The sequence below is a fragment of the Natrix helvetica genome, assembly GCF_964273705.1.
Source record: "Natrix helvetica genome assembly, chromosome: 6".
NCBI classification, from domain to species: domain Eukaryota; kingdom Metazoa; phylum Chordata; class Lepidosauria; order Squamata; family Natricidae; genus Natrix; species Natrix helvetica.
In genome coordinates, this window is record NC_138553.1 from 75,815,893 (window position 1) to 75,840,055 (window position 24,163).

Here is a 24,163-nt window from a genome sequence, read left to right on the forward strand (position 1 = left end):
AACCAAACGCTTAAAAAGAGCACTCCTTGCCCAGATGTCCCTGCCCCGTATGCTGAAAGGCACAAGGTCTATCCACTGGTGGGTTCTGGATCCCGTTGCAACCGGTACGGTGCAACGGGGCCAGCGTCCACCACATGAGTGCGTGCAGCACATGCATGCGTGCTTACCTCCTGCGACACTCCAGCTGCTTGGCAGAGTGTCGCGCAGGCGCTATACACTCCATGCACGGTAGCCCCGAAGAGCTCAAATACCGGTAAGGAATGTGGGCGGGCAGGGGGGCTCTCCGGAACGATACCCAGTGCTCCCGGCAGGCTCCGGTACGCCCGTCGTAAGCCACCACTGGGTCGCTCCAACTCCTGTGGCAGCATTCTTGGGAGGGACTTGGTTTTGCAATCATGACATGGGTCTTTAGCATTTCCTCAACCAGCTTGTTTTGCATCAGGAAGTGGGAAATAGCTCTGGCCAAAGCCTGCAAAAATGTGGACAGACTGCCCATTAATTCCACTGTTAGATCTGTCATTTCCATGTGGCTGGACCTGAGGCTAGAGTTTTCGTCACCGGCCCAATGGAACAAGTAACAGCATGGAGAAGCATTTGCTCTTTGCACCTCCTTAATGTGCATTAAACATTTGCTAGCACAGATTTGGAAGCAAATTCCATATATTGCCTGCCTTCATATTTTAAGTTGATGGCCCTCCTGACCGGGTTGTGCAATCAGATACCTCAGCAACACTGCATTGTCCAAAAGCCATAGGTCAGTGGGAGGAGAATAGTTCTCAATGGGTCTACAACAACTTGCCACAGCGAACTCACCATGCCCAACTCAACGTGGATCATCTCGCCATAGGATAAGAGTTATACTAATATCGAAGAAATAGTCAACGAGAATCGTTAAAGAAAGGATGACAAAGGAGGGACAAAATAAAATGTAAATGACGAAAATTACAATTACTAATTATTTTAAACTATCTGTTAACCCGGCGTTGCCCGGGTCTTGACAATACAATACAATAGCAGAGTTGGAAGGGTCCTTGGAGGTCTTCTAGTCCAACCCCCTGCCCATGGGATATTTGTTTATCCCAATCCTACATTAGACATTCACAAATATCCGGACCAAATGTAATTGGATTTTTCCCCTTACCAGAGGGAACCCCCCTTGTGCTGTACTGTGAAGCCGTTACCATGGCAACTCCACTGTGCTGTACAGTAGAAGCCATTTTACGGTAGAAGCCATTTTAAGGCACAACAGACTGTACCTTAACAGAACACACACCCCGAGCGGTGATAGGGGTGTCTTACCCCCACAGTATTTGTTTCCGGAGAGTAAGTCATCTGTGTACCAAATTTGGTTGAAATCGCTCGAGGCCTTCCAGAGTTATGTTGGAACATACACATACAGCCATTTCTATATATAGATAGATAATAAAGATAACAGATCATTAACTTCCATTGGAAACTGAGCCTCACAGAAGGTAGAGCTGTGGGAGCTGGCCCATACTAAAAAAGAGAAATATAAACCCCAAAACGGAACTCTTTTATCTCCTCTATCTCAAGCCTTCTAAACAGGGATATCTGGTTTCGCCAGTTTATTTCAAGCCTGCTTTAGATTCAAAGCCAGCTCTCCTTGGTAGCAGTGCTTGCCTGCCAGATAGCTTACAAGATAGCAGCTTAAAACTTTGCAACACATTAAAATAATGCCATCTGCTACTAGAGGCCTCGTTTTTTTTTATTCCAGGGAACCAAAAGTATATTCTGCAGTAAAATCAACCTAGCTTTTCCCCGGATTCTTAGAATCTCCTTTCTTGGAAGATTTTGAGTGTGCTTTTTTTTTCAAATCCTCTTCTATTTCCAAAGGAAATTCGGTTATGTGTGCTTTCACGCAGGGGAGGCAAAATCTTTTGGAATAGAAAAGACTGCAGTCCTGGAAAATAAATAGAAAAAAGGAACATCAACCCATGAGTCAGATTAAGAAACCTTCATGCCAACCGAGGTGTTCTTTGGCCTCGGTCCTCATTTTGAGGAGGCTCCGTGGAGAACTGTAAGCAGTATAACTTTGGGCAAGTTATCATCACATCTACCATCTTTCCCCCAAAATAAGACACGGTCTTATTTTCTTTTGACCCCCCCAAAATAAGCGCTTGGCCTTATTTTCGGGGAGGCCTTATTATTTTTGAGGCGCAGGAGGCGGCAAGCGTGGTCACCTCATGGCTGCTTCTGTGTTGCAATATTTTTCAGGGAGGGCTTATTTTGGGGGAAACAGGGTAGAATTGTTGGTTGGTGCCCTCGTTTTCCAACAACGACAATCTCCTTCTAAAGAAACCAGACTTGGGTGAACAGTTGGCCTGAGGAATTCTTCATCCAATGCAATTTGTTCCTCTCCAGTTGGGAACGGAGGAAATGGCCTAAATCGTTGTTTTCCAGCTTTAAGATGGGTAGACTTCAACCAGTGGTGGGTTTCAACCGGTACGCTCCGGTACGGGTGTACCGATGCCTGCTGGGAACACCAGGCACCGTTCCGGTATGGTGCTCCGGAGAGCCCACAGGCTCGCCCGTGCTGCTTACTGGTATTTGAGGTTTTGGTGCCTTCCGCGCACACATATGGAACGTACGGCACCTGCGCGACACTCCGCCAAGCAGCTGGAGTCGCAGGCAGTAAGTGACCTCAGAATTCCCCAGCCAGCATAGCATAGTTGGCTGAGAACTGAAGTCCGCTCACCTTAGGTCAGGGGTATCCAAACTTTTTGCAAGAAGAACCAGATTTGGTGAGGTGAAAATATGCCTGACATTCTTTGAACCATTAACATTAAATGCAATTGTACTATTTTATGAAAGACTAAACCAGTGGGTCTCAACCTTCCTAATGCCGTGACCCTTTAATACAGTTCCTCATGTTGTGGTGACCCCCAACCATAAAATTATTTTATGTTTTCCGTGTTTTTTCAAAAATATGTGTTTTCCGATAGTCTTAGGCGACCCCTGTGAAAGGGTCGTTCGACCCCCAAAGGGGTCCTGACCCACAGGTTGAGAACCACTGGACTAAACAAATAACTACACTAATGTGAAGGGTGATACTGAGATCTTGACTGCATTATATAGGCCAGGTCTGGCTCAAAAACAGTGGTTTTGATGCACAAGATGTCACACAGGTGAAAGTCACTTAGTCACCTCCTCACACGGTCTTGGAAGCGTGCTGCCAACTTTTATTTTTTTAGTTACAGTCGCCATTTTAGAAATGGGCACACAAGCCTTGTATCACAAGGGTCCTGTGGCGAGAGTGCTGACTCAGGCCTACAGCAATAACCACCAGCCTTGAAGGGGTGCTCAGCCAGCTGTGGATGGGCAGCAGGGAACAGCTGCGGGAACCGCTGTGCGGTGAACGAAAAACCGCCGGCCAGCGGGAATGAGTCACAACTGAGCCGGCAGGGAGAAGAGGCTGCGGACCATATGAAATTTGAAAAAGGCCAGACTTTGGATATGCCTGCCTTAGGCAAAGGTTCCCCTCGCACATATGTGCTAGTCGTTCCCGACTCTAGGGGGCAGTGCTCATCTCCGTTTCAAAGCCGAAGAGCCAACACTGTCCAAAGAGGTCTCCGTAGTAATGTGGCCAACATGACTCAATGCCGAAGGATGCAGTACTCCAAGTGTGGTCGTACTAAGTCTTTGTAAAGCGGTCCATTAGGACTTCAAGATCCTTCTCAGATACTGCTATTGAGCCAAATCCTGGACTTACAACTTCATTTAGTGACGGTTCAAAGTTACAACAGCACTGAAAAAAGTGACTTATGACTACTTTTCGCACTTAACAACCGTTGCAGCATCCCCATAGTCATGTGATCAGAATTCAGATACCTTGGCAGCTGGTTCATATTTATGACGGTTGCTGCGTCCAGTGGCCGCGCGATCCCCTTTTGCGACCTTCTGGCAAGCAATGTCAATGGGGAAGAAGCCAGATTCACTTCACAACCACGTTAAACAACAATTGCAATGATTCACTTAACGACAGTGGCAAGGAAAGCCGTAAAACGGGGCAAAACTCACTCAGTTAATGTTTCGCTTAGCAACGTAAATTTTGGGCCCAGTGGCGGTCATACGTCGAGGACTACCTGTCGCTTCTGTTCCAGAGGCAAGCCCCAATCAGTTGTCATGCCATTTCCCTGAATAACTTTAGTTTCCTCCTTTTTGAGAAAGGGAGATGAGGAAAGAAATGGCTCGTGAATCATTCTAACCACATCCTGGCCCAGAATCTGTGGGCGAATGGAAAGTGGGAGGGAAAACTGTTTGCACAACTTGGGAAAACGGCTCCTTTCTGACAGGCCTCACAGCAGGTCACAATTTCTGGCGGTTTCCGATCACATCTGAGGCAACGTGTGTGTACTCAAAGCAACTGATGCAGACACAGAAGGAAGACTCGGCACGAAGAGACCATCCTGGGAGGATCTGGACTTCTTCTGAAGGGGGCTTGCCGTAGAAACAAGGACCAGAAGCTTGCTTTGAGCCAGTGAAAGTGCCCTCTGAGCCCAGCAAGCGGACTCCAGCTCAACTCTTGCTGTGCTGGGCCCCGGTGGGGATACAACTTCTCCGTCGTCTTTCATTCTTTGGGAGAAATTAACAGAGTGGGGCAGTGATTTTGTCATCGCTTGCTGAATGCAATACATGTGCAACCCCCCCCGTGTCGTCCCCCCCGCATGTGCACGTGACCCCCCCACCAGTGCTCCGCCCCTCCCTCACCCATTTTTAGCTTCCAGGTTGGTGCAGGAGGCCTTCCAGGCCCAAAACGGGGCACGGGGGCGACTGTGCATGCTCCCCCGTGCCCCATTTTGGGCCTGCAAAGCCTTCTGCACCAACATAGAAGCCAAAATGGGGTGCGGGGGCACTACAAGAGCCCCCAAAAGGCAATGCAAGCGCCCCTCCTGCGTGTGCCCCACCGTCCGCGTATGCATGGCAGAGACCCGAAGACCTCTTGGCTGGTGGGAGGCATACATCCATTCGCAGGGAAGCTGGGCTGGGGCGACGGCTGGCTTGCCCACAGAGAGGGCCCTGCATGCCACAGGTTCGCCATCACGGGAGTAGGAGATCAAAGAATTCCTCCTCATGCCTTCGCAATCTACCACTTTCGGGAACTCGGGACAGACAAAAAGTACTTTAAACTCCATATCTATCTATCTACCTACTCACACCTCCATCTATCCACCCACTCGTCTCTGTTCTACAAGGCCTGAATCTCTGCAGCCAAGCAGAGTCCACCGTGTTCCATCAGAATGGAAGAGAACGAAGTATTTAATCCCACCCACTCCTAATTTTTTTTTCTTCCAGAGTCTCCCTTTTAGTGTCTTCTGGTCCAATATTCACTGGACTTGGGCAGTTGTGAAATGCAATTCTTTTTTTCACTACCGGTTCTGTGCGCATGGCAGGGGAAGGATACTGCCAAATCCCCATTCCCTCCCCACTCCAGGGGACGGATACTGCAAAATCCCCATTCCCTCCCCATTCCAGGAGAAGGATACTGCAAAATCCCCATTCCCTCCCCATTCCAGGAGAAGGATACTGCAAAATCCCCATTCCCTCCCCATTCCAGGAGAAGGATACTGCAAAATCCCCATTCCCGTCCCTCTCCAGGAGAAGGATACTGCAAAATCCCCATTCCCTCCCCACTCCAGGGGGAGGATACTGCAAAATCCCCATTCCCTCCTCACTCCAGGGGAAGGATACTGCAAAATCCCCATTCCTTCCCCACTCCAGGGGGAGGACACTGCAAAATCTCCATTCCCTCCCCACTCCAGGAGAAGGATACTGCAAAATCCCCATTCCCTCCCCACTCCAGGGGGAGGATACTGCAAAATCCCCATTCCCTCCCCACTCCTGGGGGAAGGATACTGCAAAATCCCCATTCCCTCCCCATTCCAGGAGAAGGATACTGCAAAATCCCCATTCCCGTCCCTCTCCAGGAGAAGGATACTGCAAAATCCCCATTCCCTCCCCACTTCTGGGGGAAGGATACTGCAAAATCCCCATTCCCTCCTCACTCCAGGGGAAGGATACTGCAAAATCCCCATTCCTTCCCCACTCCAGGGGGAGGACACTGCAAAATCTCCATTCCCTCCCCACTCCAGGAGAAGGATACTGCAAAATCCCCATTCCCTCCCCACTCCAGGGGGAGGATACTGCAAAATCCCCATTCCCTCCCCACTCCTGGGGGAAGGATACTGCAAAATCCCCATTCCCTCCCCACTCCAGGAGAAGGATACTGCAAAATCCCCATTCCCTCCCCACTCCAGGAGAAGGATACTGCAAAATCCCCATTCCCTCCCCACTTCTGGGGGAAGGATACTGCAAAATCCCCATTCCCTCCCACTCCAGAGGAAGGATATTGCAAAATCTCCATTCCCACCCCACTCTGGGGCCAGCCAGAGGTGGTATTTGCCGGTTCTCCAAACTACTCAAAATTTCCACTACCGGTTCTCCAGAACCGGTCAGAACCTGCTGAATTTCACCCCTGGATTTGGGAGAGGGGGGCGCTGAGAGGCATAGCATACTGAACCAGACCGTTGAATCTCGTCTCCTGCGCCTGGCCACCCAAAGGAGTGGAGGCAAACCCTGAATGGTGAGTGGCTGGGACAGAGGGTGTGTGTGCATCGGTGTGGGTGGATGGGTGTAATCATTTAGTAACGCTCCAGAGCCAGGCATTACATTCGGTATATTCACAGTATAACATTCACTTCTATAATAAGCTTGGCTGTGCCTCAATTCCTCACCGGCACTTTGTCAATAGTTTATTCATTTAGATCAATGTTTTTCTAACTTGCTAACTTTAAGATGCATGGACTTCAGCTCCTTGAATTCTTACAAATTGCCAAGTTCAAAAAATACTGGTTTACGTACAGAGGTTAAGTACAATTGAAAATGCGAAGTGAATTAAGATACTACCTGGACTACAAGGTCAGCGGGGGAGACTCACACCATGGACTACATGGCATATCGCCCAAAACTTGCAATCAGGGACAAGCATTAAAAAAGCCCCAATGACTGTACAGCCTAATTTGGGGACATCAAATAATTCTAGGGAGCAGCGCAAATGTTGCTGATCCAAAATAAACCGTGATAAGAACACTCTGCCTGGGCTGTACCAACCTGCACGGCCACTAGGGGGCACCAAAGCAAATTTTCAGGACCTCTTCCCCCCCCCCCCAGCTTTTCTATACAGACAGTCCTTGACTTATGACCACAATTCAGACCAAGCTTTCTGTTGGTAAGCGAGACATTAGTGGTTTTGCCCCATTTTATGACCTTTCTTGCCACAGTCGTTAAGTGAATCGCTGCAGTTGGTAAGTTAGCAGCCCGGTTAGCAGTCCGTGCCGTTGTAACTTTGAACCATCACTAAACACACTGTTGTAAGTCGAGGACTGCGCTGGCACAGTCTGGTTGCCAAGTGCCCAAACTTAGATCCTGTGACCGTAGGGACGCTGCGGCTGTCGTAAGTGTGAGGACTGGTCATAAGTCCATTTTTTTTTCCACAGCCACCGTAACTTTGAACTGTCACTTTAACAGATTAACAGAGTTGGAAGGAATCTTATAGGTCAGTGGTTCTCAACCTTCCCAATGCCGCAACCCTTTAATACAGTTCCTCCTGCTGTGGTGACCCCCCCAACCATAAAATTGGTGTCCCGGTTCCTAAGACCATCGAAAATATGTGTTTTCCGATGGTCTTAGGAGACCCCTGTGAAAGGGTCGTTCGACCCCCAAAGGGATCCCGACCCACAGGTTGACAACCACTGTTATAGGTCATCTAGTCCAACCCCCACCCCCACCCAAGCAGGAGACTTTATACCAGTGATGGCTAACCTTTTTCGGATCGCGTGCCAAAAACAGGAGTGCAGGGGGGTCGTGCGTGGGCATGCCACACCCATAATGCTATGCGCGCGACCTCCCCATGCGCCTGTGTGCGCGACACCCCCCCCCCATGCTTTTGGCCCACAATGGACCCATTTTTCGCCCTCCCCAGGCTGCAGAGGCTATCTAGGAGCCTGGGGAGAGCGAAACCAGCCCCCCCACTCTGGAGGCTTCAGGAGGCTTCCCTGAAGGCTCCAGAGGGCAAAAAACGGCCCAACGCACAAACCGGAAGTTTGTTCCCGAACTTCCAGTTTGCACGTTGCATGGTTTTTCAACCTCCGAAGGCTTCAAGAAAGCCTCCGGAGGGTGAAAAATGGCCGAAAAAGAAGGCCGAAGTCAGCTGGCCAGTGCGTGCACGCGTGCTGGAGCTGACAGGGCAATGCCTCGGGTGCCCTGACAAATGGCTCAGTGCGCCACAGGTTTGCGATTACGGCCCTACCCCATTTCTGACCAATGGCAGCCCAACCTCTTCTTGAAAATCTCATGTGACGAAGCTCCCGTGAATGAAGGGTTGTTAAGTCGAGGACCCCTTGCAACGAAGCAGGGTAGCTGAAAGTTATTTCGACCCTGGTGACAATTGTCTACTCCTTTAAAAATAACGGAGGCCTTGAGTCCCGACTCTGGAATGACGAGTATTTGGAAAAGCTGGCTGCCCATCTCAGTCCCATTGCCAGTAGGTCACTTATGAGGACAGACCCCAGCGACAGACGTCCAGAGGGATCACATGATACTTACCGGCCCAACACACACCCTTTTGTGACACAGACTGCACCGCGCTCCAAGGATAAGGAATTTGTCCTTGTCTGGGGTGAATGGGTCGTTCATAACATAGCAGTCTTCCAGGAGGCTGTAAAAAAAAAACCAATTGCAACTGAACCAAAATCAATTCCCTTTTGATCTCCATGATGTAAAAAAGATTTGGAGACTCTAGAAAGAGTGCAGAGAAGAGCAACAAAGAGGATTAGGGGACTGGAGGCTAAAACATATGAAGAATGGTTGCAGGAACTGGGTATGTCTAGTTTAATGAAAAGAAGGCCTAGGGGAGACATGATAGCAGTCTTCCAATCACAAAGAAGAGGGAGTCAAGCTATTCCCCAAAGCACCTGAGGGTAGAACAGGAAGCAATGGGTGGAAACTAATCAAGGAGAGAAGCAACTTAGAACTGAGGAGAAATTTCCTGACAGTTAGAACAATTAATCAGTGGAACAACTTGCCTCCGATATTAGAACTACTAACGACCTCCGCTCCTTCCGACAGAAGCTTAAGACCCACCTGTTCCAATTAGCTGGCTTGACTGATGTATAGTCCCATCTTTAACCTCCTGGCAAACATCTTACTGTGTAATTTTTAAGGGAAATTTTAATTATATTTGTATTTTAATTTAAATTTGGTACAGCACATTCTACCTCCTCCGTTTATATGTTTATATGTTTATATATTTATGCACATTTATATTTTGTATCTATATGGTTTTTAATATGTCTGTACGCCGCCCCGAGTCCTGTTTAGGAAAGGGCGTGGTTTATAAATAAAAGTTTACTTACTTACTTACTTACTTACTCCAGAAGTTGTGAATGCCCCAACACTGGAAGTCCTTAAGAAGATGTTGGATAAGCATTTGTCTGAAATGGTATAGGGCAGTGATGGCGAACCTATGGAGTCATTTGTCAGGGCACGCGAGGCGCTGCCCTGTCAGCTGGCCAGCGAGCATGCGCATGCTGGCCAGCTGAGTTCACCTTTTTTTAAAGCCATTTTTCGCCCTCCCCAGGCTCCAGAGGCTTTATGAGCTTCCCTGAAGCCTCCGGAGTGTAAAAAACCGGCCCCACGGGCAAACCGGAAGTTTGGGAACACACTTCCCGTTTGCTCGGAGGGTTGTTTTGAGTGCTCCGAAGGCTTCAGGGAAGCCTCTTGACAGTTCGCCATCACTGGTATAGGGTTTCCTGCCTAGGCAGGGGGTTGGACTAGAAGACCTCCAAGGTCCCTTCCAACTCTGTTATTGTATCTATTGTATCTAATGAACCACACAGACCAAGGGTGTCAAAATCAAGGCCCGCGGGCTGGATCCGACTCACGGGATGCTTAGATATGGCCCGCAGGGCCGCCCTGGAAACATCAACCGACTGGGCCACGGTGCCTCCTGGCAGTAAAAACGGAGCTCAGGAGAGCTGCGCATGGCCCTCCTGGGCTCCGTTTTCAGCTACAACAGCCTCCTGCTGCGCTCCTCCGCCAGCGAAAATAAGCCCTGTTTTCTTGCTGCTTCTTCACCCACTTTCCCCTCTGCTGCTGTCCCTCCTCCAGGGGTCTGCCTTTTGTGCAAGGATGACCCCTGGCGATCAGATGTGTGGCTTTTCCACGGAACAGGTCCTGAGTAGTGAGAAAAGATGGGCAGGGCCATCTACTTACGTGACTGAGTAGGCGTTGGGAGGTTTATGTCCATAGTAGCTGAAGGGGGCTGTTAATCCACACAGCTCGCATTCAAAAGTGTCCATCCAGGCTCTATTATGGGGAGTGGGAAAATAAAACAAAATTATATCTAAAGCAAGGCCTTCTAATCTTTTTTGTGCTACGTAAGGGAGAGGGGGCGGTCTAGAAATCTAATTAATAATAATAATAATAATAATAATAATAATAATAATAATAATAATAATAATAATAATAATAATAATAATAGGTTCCCCTGGCACATATGTGCTAGTCATTCCTGACTCTAGGGGGCAGTGCTTATCTCCTTTTCAAAGCCAAAGAGCCGAAGACGTCTCCGTGGTCATGTGTCCGGCATGACTAAACGCCAAAGGCGCACAGAACGCTGTTACCTTCCCACCAAAGGTGGTTCCTATTTTTCGACTTGCATTTTTACGTGCTTTCGAACTGCTAGGTTGGCAGAAGCTGAGACAAGTAACGGGAGCTCACTCCGTTACATGGCGCTAGGGATTCGAACCGCCGAACTGCTGACCTTTCGACAAGCTCAGCGTCTTAGGCACTGAGCCACCGCGTCCCCTTGTTCTAGGTAGCCTCTCTTTTTCCCCCCCCCAAACTGCCCCCCCCACGACTTGATCGTGTTACAGAGGAAACCAATTATGCTCAAATACAGTTAGCAAAATATAGAAAAGAATGTTATGCAGTAGAGCAAGCGCTTCTTTATGGATGCATCAAATTGGTAATAAGACAATACCCCTTTGAAGGGAGGAATAACAGTGAGATTGATAGACTTTTTTGGATTACTTTGCTGACTGTCTGGGATCGAAGGAAAAGTTAAATTTCAATTAAAGGCTCGGCAAAAAACTAAAGTTTCGTTTCTTCCCCCCCCCCCCTGAAATCCATCCACCCCACATTAACAGCGCTTCTATAAAGCAGCGCTTCTCAATTTTGCCAACTTTAAGATGGATGGGCTTCAATTTCCAGAATTCCCCACCCAATCCTAAAGTTGCCATGGTTGAGAAACCCTGCTCTAAAGCATCACAGATGGGAGAAGGGGCAGAAGAGCCAAACTCCATGATGTCATTCTCTCCTGGGATTCTGGCGAGTATATCCAAATATTCTGTCCATTGTTCATCCCAGGGATTTGCCACCGTCTTTGTACAGTAGAGTGCAGCAACCGCCAAGCACTTCTGAATGGTTGCCCTGATAGATACACGCAGGGGTGGGTTTCAACCGGTTCGGACTGGTTCGGGCGAACCGGTAGCTCTGACTATCATCTGGGAGCGAATCAGTTCAATCCAACTTTGAAGTGGGCCCACCTGCCCCACCTCTGTGCTATATTCACCTATATATCCTTTTCCGAAGCCCAGCTGATCGGCGCAGCAGAGTGGATTGCTGCGCATCAGCTGTTTTCCTCACCAAGTAATGTGGAAAACGGGTTTTCTGTAAACTGTGTGTGTGTGTGCGCGTGCGAACCCGTTGTTAAATACCCGGGCTGGTGCAGGACAGCATCAGTAGTTGAGCTGAAGGCTGCACAAGTCTTATCCAGTACCATCCACCGACTTGGGCTGATCTCAAAAAGCTAAGCATATGTAGGAGAATTGGTAGAGCCGTGGGGCGGAGTTAAACACCTCATCATTTCGGTTAAGATTTGGTGGCTAAGATGCTGAGCTTGTCAGTCAGAAAGGTCGGCAGTTCGGCAGTTCGAATCCCTAACGCCGCGTAACAGAGTGAGCTCCCGTTACTTGTCCCGGCTTCTGCCAACCTAGCAATTCGAAAGCACATTGAAAATGCAAGTAGAAAAATAGGGACCACCTTTGGTGGGAAGGCAACAGCGTTCTGTGCACCTTCGGCGTTTAGTCATGTTGGCCACATGACCAAGGAGACGTCTTCGGACAGCGTGGGCTCTTCGGCTTTGAAACGGAGATGAGCATCGGCCCCTAGAGTTGGGAATGACTAGCACATAAGCAAATCTTTACCTTTAATGACTCTAAGCTGATGATGTGCTTAACTTTGGCCCCAGCCCCAGCCCCAGCTCTGCCTGTTCTTCTCTACAGCATCTTGGATGGAAGATATTAAGACATTTTAAGATCGTGAATATTTTGGGAGAAGGCAGACTAGCCACTTCTGTGTTCTATCTAAAAGAAAACTTCATCGACATGCCATGAAGTCACCGGTCACACCATGCTACACCCAACACCATATCTTTGTAGAAAAGCCTGAGCAAAGATGGAATAAGACAGATTTGTGGTTTGAAAGCAAGCCCAATGGTGATTATAGGAGAAAGGGGGAGAAAATGTCTAGGGCAGTGTTTCTTAACCTTGGCAACTTGAAGATGTGTGGACTTCCTAGCTGGCTGGGGGATTCTGGGAGTTGAAGCCCACACATCTTCAAGCAGCCATGGTTGAGAAATACTCATCTAGAGATTAAGAGGCATAGCCCATCTTATTTGTTTAATTATATTCATCTAATCTCAGCTCCAATAAAGCAGAGACTTGAGGGGTTCCTTATATTCTTTTACTAATTCTTAAACCTGAAGGGTAGGCGAGCTAAGTTTTTATTAAGGCTGACGTGTAATGACTTGACTTCGGCTCTGGGCAAATGGGTAACATAAAATTATGTATGTATGTATGTATGTATGTATGTATGTATGTATGTATGTATGTATGTATGTATGTGTGTTACAACCCCTGGTATGGCCAAATATGTAACATATCTATTTCCCTGGCTCAGCTGATAAGGAAGAGAGCCTGTGGCTTAGTGGCAATTACACCTGCCTAATATGCAATACAGCCCAGGTTCAAATCCCAGTAAGGGTATGGCTAGCTGATGAGAGCTAAATAGCTTGAAATAGATCTATACTAGTCTCCCTTTATTTATTTATCAGCACAAATACAACATAGATATATATATTTAGAACTCCTCTGCCCTATCACATTTCTCTCACTGATAAAAGCTGGTACAAGTATTTTGCTTGGAATTTCTGTTTTTTAACAGAAGCCCTCCAACTACAGGAGTACAGTAGAACAATATGTACTTGATAGTTAGCCTATGCAATCAGGGGTGGGCTTCAAAAATTTCAGCAACGGGTTCTCTGCCCAGTAGCTGGGTGGGCATGGCCTAGTTGGCCTCCTGCATGGCAGGGCCCTCGTTTTCACCTTCCCCAGGCTCCGGAGGCCTTCTGGGAGGCCCGTTTTCCCCCCTCCCCGAGCCTCCTCACGGGCCCTGCTCTTAACTTGCATCCAAAATGGGCCACGTGGAGACTCCGGGGGAGGGGGAACAGGGTGAGATGGGAGGGGTGGGATTTGGAGGTTCTCCGAACCAGCCATAATGTTAGCTATGGGTTCTCTCGAACCTGGGCAAACCCGTAGCAGCCCACCCTTGTATGCAATGTTCTGTGATATCTCAGGAGGCTTTCCACAAACAGTTAACCATGATTGGTATGGAGGCTAAGGAGGTTTTATAGAGAAAACGGCTCACTGCTGAATTCATCCAACCAAGTCAAGTGCCCTTGAAGATTATCTGAAAGTAACCTGACAACCAGTCAGTTCTGTTCTGTGTTGGAGAAACAGAAGTCTATGTTTTTCAGGGCATGAAATGCTGTTGTTTCACAAATCAGGTTTACAAGCATTCTTCACCCATCGTGGGGTGGGGGTGGGGGTGAACCAATATATACCGTATTTTTCGGGCTATAAGACGCACCGGAGTATTAGACGCACCAAGGTTTTGAAGAGGCAAATAAAAATAAAAAAGTTTTTGCACTCTGCAGACCTCCCCAAAACGGCCCATTTTTCGCTCATTTCTGCCCTCCCCAGCCCCCAGGAGCACTCTGAAAGCCTCCTAAAGGCTCTGCACAGCCATTTTGGTGAAGGGGCAGGGTTTCGGGAGGCAAAAAAAATGCTGTATTCAGTGTATAAGACGCACCCAGATTTTCAGCCTCTTTTTTGAGGGGGAAAAGGTGCGTCTTATACTCCGAAAAATACGGTATCTTCAGGACAAAGCTGGTTTGGTCCAGTAATTAAGATATTGGACTGGAACAGAGGTAGGTTGCTGCCGGTTTGGCCCGGTTCAGCTGAACCGGTGGTGGCCCGGAGCAGCTGAGAGCGAACCGATACAGTGGCTCTTTTGGCCCACCTGCCGACCTGCACTCTATACCTTTTTTTATGGCAAAAGGCAAATTGCGCATGCGTGCACAGAATGCGGCACCTCCGCGAGCCCTGACAATCAGCTGGTTTGTCAGGGGAAGAATATTTCACCCTGAACTAGATGAGACTTAGACCGCGGCTTTTCCAAACAGCATTATCTTTAAGGTGCGAAGAAAAGAAATAAAAAATTCTGGAGAAACATATTCTAATGAAAAAACAAACTTTAATACAAAAATAAGAAATGGAAAATAAAACAAAACTATCTAAGTGTTACATTTTGGCAAAAGCAATTTTGTCTCCCAGTTTCCTGGAAGACGGACAAAGATCAAAAGGGAAGAGAAGTCTCTGGAATGTGTGAAATAATAAACATGTTAAGCATGCGCAGTACATCATTGTCAGATAAGACCTTATGACCTGCGCAGTAACTCTTTCAGTAATTATTCAGTTTAGTTTGACTAGCAAACATTTAACGCAGTGACCCGCGAACAGAACATGCGTGCGCACAATCAGCAAACCAGTAGTGACGGTAAGTGCAACTCACCACCAAACTGGAAACTAGGAGACCATGAGTTCTAGTTAAATGGCTTTTAATGGTCTGATGTCTGAAGACTCATGAAGATCCACAGGGATCTAAACAAGCCATGTTTAGCTTGAAGCAGTGTTTCTCAACCTAGGTAACTTTAAGATGTGTGGACTTCAACTCCCACAAATGTTGGCTATGGAATTCTGGGAGCTGAAATCCGTGGATGCTGGATGGGGAACTCTGGGAGTTCAAGTCCATACATTGGATTAAAGAACCGCAGAAATAAAATTAGTCAGGGGGAAGGGACTTTCTCCAACAGAGCAGTTCCACTCCGGAGTGAATTATTTCTGTGGGTCTTTAACAGCTTAAGTAATTGAGCTATGATTAAGGGCAGACAAGCCTCAACAGACAATGCAGTCTCTGTCAGAGAAGATTTCCACTGCCACACCTTTTATTTAATCTTCCCAAATTATACTCCTACCAACACTTATCTTCCTCCGCAGGTTATCCTTTCATAATTATTAAGGGAAATATTAATAATACCAGTATTTTCTGGATCATAAGGAAGCATTCTGCTCATGCCAGGGGCAAGTTTCCCTTATTACAGAAACTTAGTTCAGACATTCCACAAATCTTGAGCTATGTGGGTTATCAAAGCATCAAATGTGCAAGTGAGAGGAACCCACTTGCAGCAGAGGGAGTGGATCAAACATCAATAACTGAGTTTAAGCAGGCTTGGGGTAACCCTATGTTCATCCTCTGACAATTTTTTTTAAAAAATTCAAAGGGCAAACTTGATGGACCACTAGCTCTTTTTCTGCCATCAATTTTCTGTTTCTTATGTTCTTTCTATGTTTATGGATCAGGTGAGGATTGTCTGATCTCCAGAAATAACTTCACCTCGCAAAAGCCAACGATCGGTGAAGGTAAACAAGAGTATCGTGGTTTATCCTTTGCACTCGTGCAAAGATCAAACCATAAATGTAAGGCTTCAAGGCAAGCAATGGGATGTTTGGGGCCTAAATTAGGCCCAAATTTCAGAGGTGACTGATAATATTTGAAAGGTAAAGCCACTTTGGAGTGAAAGGCAGACTGACGTATTTCTCAAGGACAATATTTATGCAGCCACTGCGACTTGTGGCTGACATCCAAAAAATCAAGATGGCAGCCACCACCGTGTGACTTTGATTTGCACTAAGTAGGGGTCGACAACCTTAAACACTCAAAAGAGCCACCAAGGTCCTAATCAGAAGCCCCCCCATTCAATTCTGGAGCCGACCAGAAGTCCAATTCCCCCACCCTAGAATCTCCTAACTCCTCCTAACCTGTCCTAACCGAAAGCCCTATCAATTGTGGAGCCGACCAGAAAACCTGCCCCTTGCCATAAAGTCCCCTCCTGGCATGCCATGTTTCTCCCCCTCCCCCCTGCCGCCTCCCCAACCAGAAGCTCCTCTCAAAATTGTGGCGCTGACCGACAACACAGAGCCGCAGCAGAGGGGTGAAAGGGCCACATGGGGCTCAAGCACTAAGCAATCCACCAACTGGATGCTTGGATGGCAAGATACCCAGTCAATAGCGTATAAACCCAGGACTCGTGGTTTCAGATCCCAGCAGATTTTTTTAAAAAATGAATTCTTTTGAGAATATAATTGAAAAATGAGCAAATCTTCGGAGCATTCTTTAAATAATTGAGCCACTATAGGAAATTCACAAAGAAAGGGAAAGACGATCTACTGAAACTACTAAGATCCTTTTGCCTCTTAACTGATTCCAGGATCCAGACCCCCCCCCAAAAAAATTAACCCACAGGATGGAAATCAGGGAAGATAAAGTCCAGCTCATCTAGACAGCTCCAGATGGAAGTGGGATATCTCTAAGCAGCTTTTCTCCAACCTTAGCCACTTTAAGATGGGTGAACTACAATCAGAGGTGGTATTCAGCCAGTTCAGGCAGGTTCGGGCAAGCCGGTAGCAGAAATTTTGAGTAGTTTGGAGAACCGGCAAATACCACCTCTGGCTGGCCACGCCCTCCCACCACCGTTCTGTTTTTTAGCTCAGCTGATTCACACAGCAGAGCAGATTTCTGTGCCTCAGCTGAGCTAAAAACAGCTCAGATCACTGTCGCTGACACCGAGGGCGGTCTTTGAGTACTGTGTGCGCAAAGTGTGCATTAAGCATGCATGCGCAAAAATGCGCACTCTCATAGAACCGGTAGGAAAAGATTTGGAATCTGACTACAGATTCCATTGAATCTGACTACAACCCCCAGAATTCCCCAGCCAGCAGCCTGCACATCTTTAAGTTGCTAACATTGAGAAACACACACACACACACACAGAGACAGACAGACAGAGATAGAAAGACGGACATAGAGAGATACATTCACAAACTCCATTTGAATGGATCTTAACAAGGCCCCCGTCCAAATACAGGAAGCAGCATCCCTAGCCAATGTCAAAACTAAGGAGGATCAAAAATAACTCGCATTGGGATGAGAGGCCAACAGGAGTTCCTGCAAATTTGAGCAACCGCTACCCTATTCAGGGTGGATAAAAATCGATGGTTTTTTTTTTTAATCAAAAAAATTGGATTTTTTAAAAAAATCAATCAGATTTTTAAAATTTAAATCGGAATTTTTTTTCAATTTTTATCCAATTTGTTTTAATAAAAGGCTTTTGGAGCAAAAAAATATATCTAAAGATAGTTTTCTATTGACGATACATTCATAAATTAGTTTATTCAGCCTGAAATGGAGCTCAGTTGTGTAGGACGAGGCTGTATATATTCCGCAATATCGGAACTGTCGGTGAATCAACAGCAGGTCAGAGGAGGAGCCGCTGGGGGGCATAGACGACAGCTGCTCTTTAAAAATTATGATCTGAATCGAGTTGATGCAAATCAAGCCTTTTCTTACTAGTGATTTAAATCATGATTTCAATCGACTTGGTTTAAATCAAATCCACCTTCACCCTATTGCTGTCAAAATATGGAGCACAGGCATGTTGGGTCAAGCTTGAGATTGTTTTTGTTCTGAATATACACTCCTGCTGAAAACAAGGCATTTTAGTGGGCAAGGGGTGAGACCCCTTGCAAAAGTTCTATTTACTTCTGCATCACCATTGAAAAGCTGCTCCTTCTCCACCCTCCGCCCACTTCCAATTTGCAGCGGAAGCTGAGTCCCGTCCCCCCAATAAAACTGCCAAGACTAGGCCTTCCTTGCTGGTACACACAACTGGAACCCTGTCCCCACTCAACCACTTTCCCCCTATGCTAGCTCAGGTGTGTCAAACTCAATTTCATTGCGGGCCGCATCAGGGCGGGGGGGGGGGGGGGCTGGCTGACTGGGTAGGTGTGACCAACTGGGTGGGCATGGCCAGCTTGACACCACTCCCCAAACTCCTGGCAGGTTTCTTCTTCGCGCTGGATAGACCAGGACGGACCCTTTGAGCTGGATCTGACCACCTCGTGGCCCGGATCCAGCCCGCGGGCCTTGACTTTGACACCCCTGTGTTAGCTGATTGACTAGCAGCCCAGATGATGATTTCAAGGGAACGGACTCCAATAGTCAAAAGCGGTGTAAAAATTGCTTTCAAAATCCATTTAAGGGGAAAAAATGAATCAAGGAGAAAGAACAAAGCAAGTTTTGATTGGCCAAGCTGCCCAAGCATTGGGAATACAAAGAGTAGAGAGTGGGTGAAGGGGAGATACTCAAAAGGGGGTAACCGATGCCAGCAAGTTAACTGCTATCTGTAAAGACTCTGGACTTGGCAATGCACATAAAAACCAGATTAAACCTCCATCCCACCACTGTGCCTTTCTTTCTTTCTTTTTTCATAGTTTTTTATTTTTCATTTTCATAACATATAAATCGTATGTATACTATTACATAGCCAACATTGTATTATATTCTTAAATGTTTATATCAATTCAATTCATCTTACCATTAACTCCCCAAAAGAAAAAGAAAAAAACCCAGTTATTGGCTCTTTTGCTCTGCATACACTACCGTGTTTCCCCGAAAATAAGACATGCCCTGCTAATAAGCCCAATCGGACTTTTCAGAGCATGCGCCATAATAAGCCCTTCCCTGAAAATAAGCCCGGCCCCAACTATTTCAGCACATGGGCAACCATTCCCCGCCATTACCACTGTACCACCTACCGGTACAAGTTGCGGAGCAAAACGAGGGCTCACCGGAAAAACAGCAGCAGGAGAAGCAAAGTGCTTCCATGCCCCGCCCTTCCCTCCCGCGCAAAAAGAGCCCGTCGCAAAAAGAGCGGCAGGCAAAGCAAAGTGCTTCCACCCCCCCTGCCCTTCCCTCCCGTGCAAAAAGAGCCCGCCACAAAAACAGCGGCAGGCCAGCAATGCGATCACCCCCTCCCGCCTGTTCCTTCTCGCGCAAAAAAACACCGCTCACCCCACCCCAATGGTAAAGGCAGCCTGCCTGGTTCCCTTCCCTGCTGTCCCTTTAGAGATGGGTGGCAGGTGGGGGGGGGGAAGAAGTGAGGCGCGCCTCTTACCTTTCCAGGTCCGTTGTGTTCTTCGCCCTTTCGTCCAGTGAATCCCCTTGTAAAAAAAAACTTGCGAGTTGAACTCATGAGTTTTTTTTACAAGGGGATTCAATGGGCGAACGGCCGAGGAACGCAACGGACCTGGAAAGGTAAGAGGCGCGCCTCACGGCCCAACACGGCCCACCTCGCCCCAATGGTAAAGGCAGCCTGCCTGGTTCCCTTCTCGGCTGTCCCTTTAGAGAGGGGTGGCAGGTGGGGGGGGGAGGAGAAGCGAAACGTGCGTCCTAGCGCTACCAGAGACTGACAGCTCCTCTGCGTTCCTCACCCTTCCGCCCATTGAAGCCCCTTGTAAAAAAAACCTCGTGAGTTGAACTCATGAGGTTCTTTTTACAAGGGGATTCACTGGGTGAAAGGGCGAGGAACGCAACAGACCTGGAAAGGTAAGAGGCGCGCCTCGCTTCTCCCCGTCCCCACCCGCCACCCCTTGCTAAACGGATGGCGGGGAAGGAAACCAGGCAGGCTACCTTTACCATTGGGGCGAGGTGGGCGGTGTTGGGCCGCGAGGCGCGCCTCTTACCTTTCCAGGTCCGTTGCGTTCCTCGCCCTTTCACTCATTGAAGCCCTTTTTTTTACAAGGAGATTCACTGGGCGAAAGGGCGAGGAACGCAACAGACCTGGAAAGGTAAGAGGTGCGCCTCGCTTCTCCCCCATCCCACCTGCCACCCCAGTTGCCCCGACTCCACCTCGATGTAAGGGATTACGGGGTTATTGAAAGACACACACACACACACACACACACACACACACACGGCAGCAAGCTACTTTATGCACAAAAATGGAAGGACGGTTCCATCCCCACAATGGACGAATAGATGCAAAAGTTGATGGAGTTAGCAGGGATGGCGAAACTAACTGCTTTGATCCAAGAAAAAAACATAAGTGCTTTTGTTTCTACTTGGAAACCCCTTCTGGACTTTGTGCTTGAGGTGGGGAAACTTTGATTTTGGGTTTTACTGATCAGAAAGATTTGTTGTTATATAGAAATGGCTAGATTTTATTATTATGTAGAAGTAAAAAAGTTAAGGTTTGACATTACTGTTTTATTCTACAGCACCAGATGGAGGGAGTTGGAAGTCATTGCCTTTTTTTCTCATTTTCCTTTTCTATACTTCTCCTTTCCCCTTTCCCTCCCTTATTTTTCCTTCTATTTGCTTCCGTATTTTTTGCATTTTATATTTTAAACTAATAAAAACTGTTAAATTTTGGGAATCGTGAAGAAAAAGTAAGTTTGCAACTAATCATCACATTTATAGCCTTTGCGGGTCTGCCAAGCAAAAGGGAGTTCATAAGCACAGTGGCAGTTTCACTTAGCAACCAGTTCACTTAACAACCAAGTTACAAGTCCCAATTGCGAGCGCCAAACGTATAAATGGCTGAGAAATATTCTTGCTCATCTGTGGGTGCTGCTGCCATCTAGAGGACAAACTCAGAAACTTTTGCCAAACTCTCTCTTTGGCAAGAGAACATCTGCAAAGGACAGGCTTGAAATGCTGGATCTCAAATGCAAAGGCTGCATGTTTTTAGAGACCATGCAAATATTTTAGGTAGTCTACCCACCCACCCCCGCCTCCCTTGAGATCAGGCTGGCCCCTTCTCTGGAGGTTTTAAAAAAATTATTAAAAAGGGAGGTTTTTCCACCAAAACATTATCTATACCACTTCTGGTTCCTCTGGTCTTTGTCTCCTACTTTGGGTTTTGCAGTTGGGACTTATTGCCTTAATTCCTTTGTGGCTTTTATCATAGCAACTTGTGAGCGATTGTCAAATCAATAAATAAACGGAGCTAAAATACTGATGCAGAGATAGCCTACAACCAGTTTTCTCTCGGTGCATGGATTTGTGTTTTTGTTTTGAAGAGAAGTGCAGATAGGTTGCCTAGCGGATGGCTTAGTACAGGGCTGATCGATCAATCTCCCGGGCCACGGGCTGAATGCCTGGTATAACGAAGGAAGGAAGTCCCAAAACATCATGTGTCGCTGCCGTGACGTAAGTTTGACATCTTGGACTTTAACCAATGAAGTTCACTTATTTCTTAAAATTTGTTAATCAGATTTATATCCTACCACCGTCAAAAAAACAAGCAAGCACAATTACAGTACATAGAGGAGTATTTTATAAATGTAATCTGCATATATAAAAGCCAAATACCACTCACTCATCACAAAATCTCCAGAACCGTAAAGTCTACAAACTTGACATTTGGCACGCATGTTCCTCTTGGCTTCTAGGTGCTCACTAAGAAAGGATTTTTCAAAATGGCCATCAGATCATTAGTATTTCTTATACAGTAATTAACACGCTCTGATGCTAAAGAGTTCCACTCCCCCTTTCCACCTGAAAAGGGCTCTGTTCCAACTGCCAGTTGCCTTATATTAATACACTCTAATGCTAAAGAGTTCTACTCCCCCTTCCCACCTGAAAAGGACTCTGTTCCAACTGCCAGTTGCCTTATATTAATACACTCTGATGCTAAGAGACATTCTATTCTCCCTCCCCACGCGAAAAGAACTCTGTTCCAACTGCCAGTTGCCTCATATTCCGTTACCTCAGTTCAAACTGGCAGACGTTCCACTCCTTCACTCAGGAGCGGCCTGGGTATTTCAGCAACAGAAGACAAGTCAAAGTTTGACCTCTATTCAATGTCCATTTTAATCACAGGGGAGCCAACAAGGAGTTCGCCACTATCTTGACACAATATCCCTGGTTCCCAAAACTAAAAACAATTCTACGAGGAAAAGTCTATGCGACTTATAGTTTCGCTTCTTAAAACTGAGCCTGAGAAGAGGCTCATCAAATAGACTGTGAAGGGGAAATTGGCAAGGCCACCACTAACCAGGCCCTTCTAAGTTGCTGCGCTGTTCTTCAGCCAAGACAGGGCACACAAGACCCTTTAGTAAGTTGACTGTCTGAATGTAAGAGGCACCTAAAGCAACACTGATCTTATATTTTATAATACCTTGGTAAGGCCACACTTGGAATACTGCATCTAGTTTTGGTCGCCACGATGTAAAAAAGATGTGGAGACTCTAGAAAGAGTGCAGAGAAGAGCAAGAAAGATGATTAGGGGACTGGAGGCTAAAACATATGAAGAACGGTTGCAGGAACTGGGTATGTTTAGCTTAAGAGAAAGAAGGACTAGGGGAGACATGATAGCAGTCTTCCAATATTTCAGGGGTTGCCACAAAGAAGAGGGAGTCAAACTATTCTCCAAGGCACCTGAGGGTAGGACAAGAAGCAATGGGTGGAAACTAATCAAGGAGAGAAGCAACTTAGAACTGAGAAGAAATTTCCTGACAGTGAGAACAATTAATCAGTGGAACAGCTTGCCTCCAGAGGTTTTGGGACTTTCATCACTGGAAGTTTTTCAGAAGAGATTGGATAACCATTTGTCTGAGGTGGTGTAGGGCCGTGATGGCAAACCTATGGCACGCATACCACAGGTGGTGCGCAGAACCCTCTCTGGAGGCACACAAACTGTCTCCCAAGCTCAGTTCCACCGTGCATGTACCTCCTGACGGCCAGCTGATTCTTGGGTCTCTGCCGCGCATGTGTGCGGGGCGGGGGGCTGCATGCGGGAAATGCCTGTCCATGCACAGGGGGAAGGAGCGGTTACGCACAAATGCATGGGATGGGGTAGCGCGGGGGGGCAACACCAAACCCTCCTCCCTCCCCCCCAACCGTTGTTGGGTTCCAGGAGGCTGCAGAGAAGCCTGCTAGGCCCAAAATAGGGCATGCAGGGGCGGTGTTGTGCGTGCATTTCATTATGGGTGCAGGCATACGTGAGGACAAAAAGTTTCATCATCCCTGGTATAGGGTTTCCTGCCTAAGCAGGGGGTTGGACTAGAAGACCTCCAAGGTCCCTTTCAACTCTGCTACTCTGTTCTAATCCTGAAAGTCCAAAGAGGGAGAAAGCGCCAGAGGACAGCCCCACCTTGATTTTTTTGGGGGGGTGGGGGGTCCCTAGAAAGAGGCAAAGAAAGGTTTGGACAGCTCCATCAGCAAAAGAGAATTTCTGGAAGAGCAAAAGCCTCCAGGAAAGGTCCCCCTCCCCCCCCTTCAGTGCAACTCTTTTCAAAACAACGTCGCTTGGTGTATTAGTGGTGCATAATTGGTAACTAGGTGGCTAAGGCACTGAGCTTGTCGACCAGAAAGGTCGGCAGTTCAGCAGGTTCGAATCTCTACTACAGGTGAGCAGGGGGTTGGACTGGATGACCTCCAAGGTCCCTCTGTTATTGTTTACGTTACTACACTGCAGGGACCGTCCCCTCCCCTCCCAAGATGGCAATGCCCAGCTTCATTTATTTCAAGGCTGCATTTTTCCCTCCTTTCCTCCTCGAGGGTAAATCTCTGGCATGATAAACCACCGGCTTTTCGGCTGAAGGAGGCAACCGAGCCCCGCTGCGTTGCAAGGGCCTGAATGCTGGAAGCCTGCCCGGATTCAGCCTGGCCGGCATTTCCTTAAAGGGACCCACCCACCCCCACCCCCCTTCGCTGCCTTCCACGGGAACGTACCTGGCCGCTTAAGTTCACACGTGTAACACGCGCGTAAGGTTCGAGGTGGGAGGGGGAGGAGGGGAGCAGCACCTTCCCGTTTCCTAGCCACGCCCACGGCGATGACGCT

General features: G+C 47.5%; 1 protein-coding gene across 1 annotated transcript; it reads right to left on the reverse strand.

The window, feature by feature from the left end:
• Window positions 1–922: 922 nt before the first annotated feature.
• CDPF1 (cysteine rich DPF motif domain containing 1) lies at window positions 923–24,163 on the reverse strand. Its single transcript, XM_081958050.1, has 4 exons — window positions 24,055–24,163; window positions 10,291–10,383; window positions 8,623–8,734; window positions 923–1,921 (listed from the first exon to the last, which is right to left on the reverse strand). Exons 2-4 carry the CDS (start codon window positions 10,374–10,376, stop codon window positions 1,769–1,771), a joined length of 351 nt encoding a protein of 116 aa, XP_081814176.1. The 5' UTR covers window positions 10,377–10,383; window positions 24,055–24,163; the 3' UTR covers window positions 923–1,768.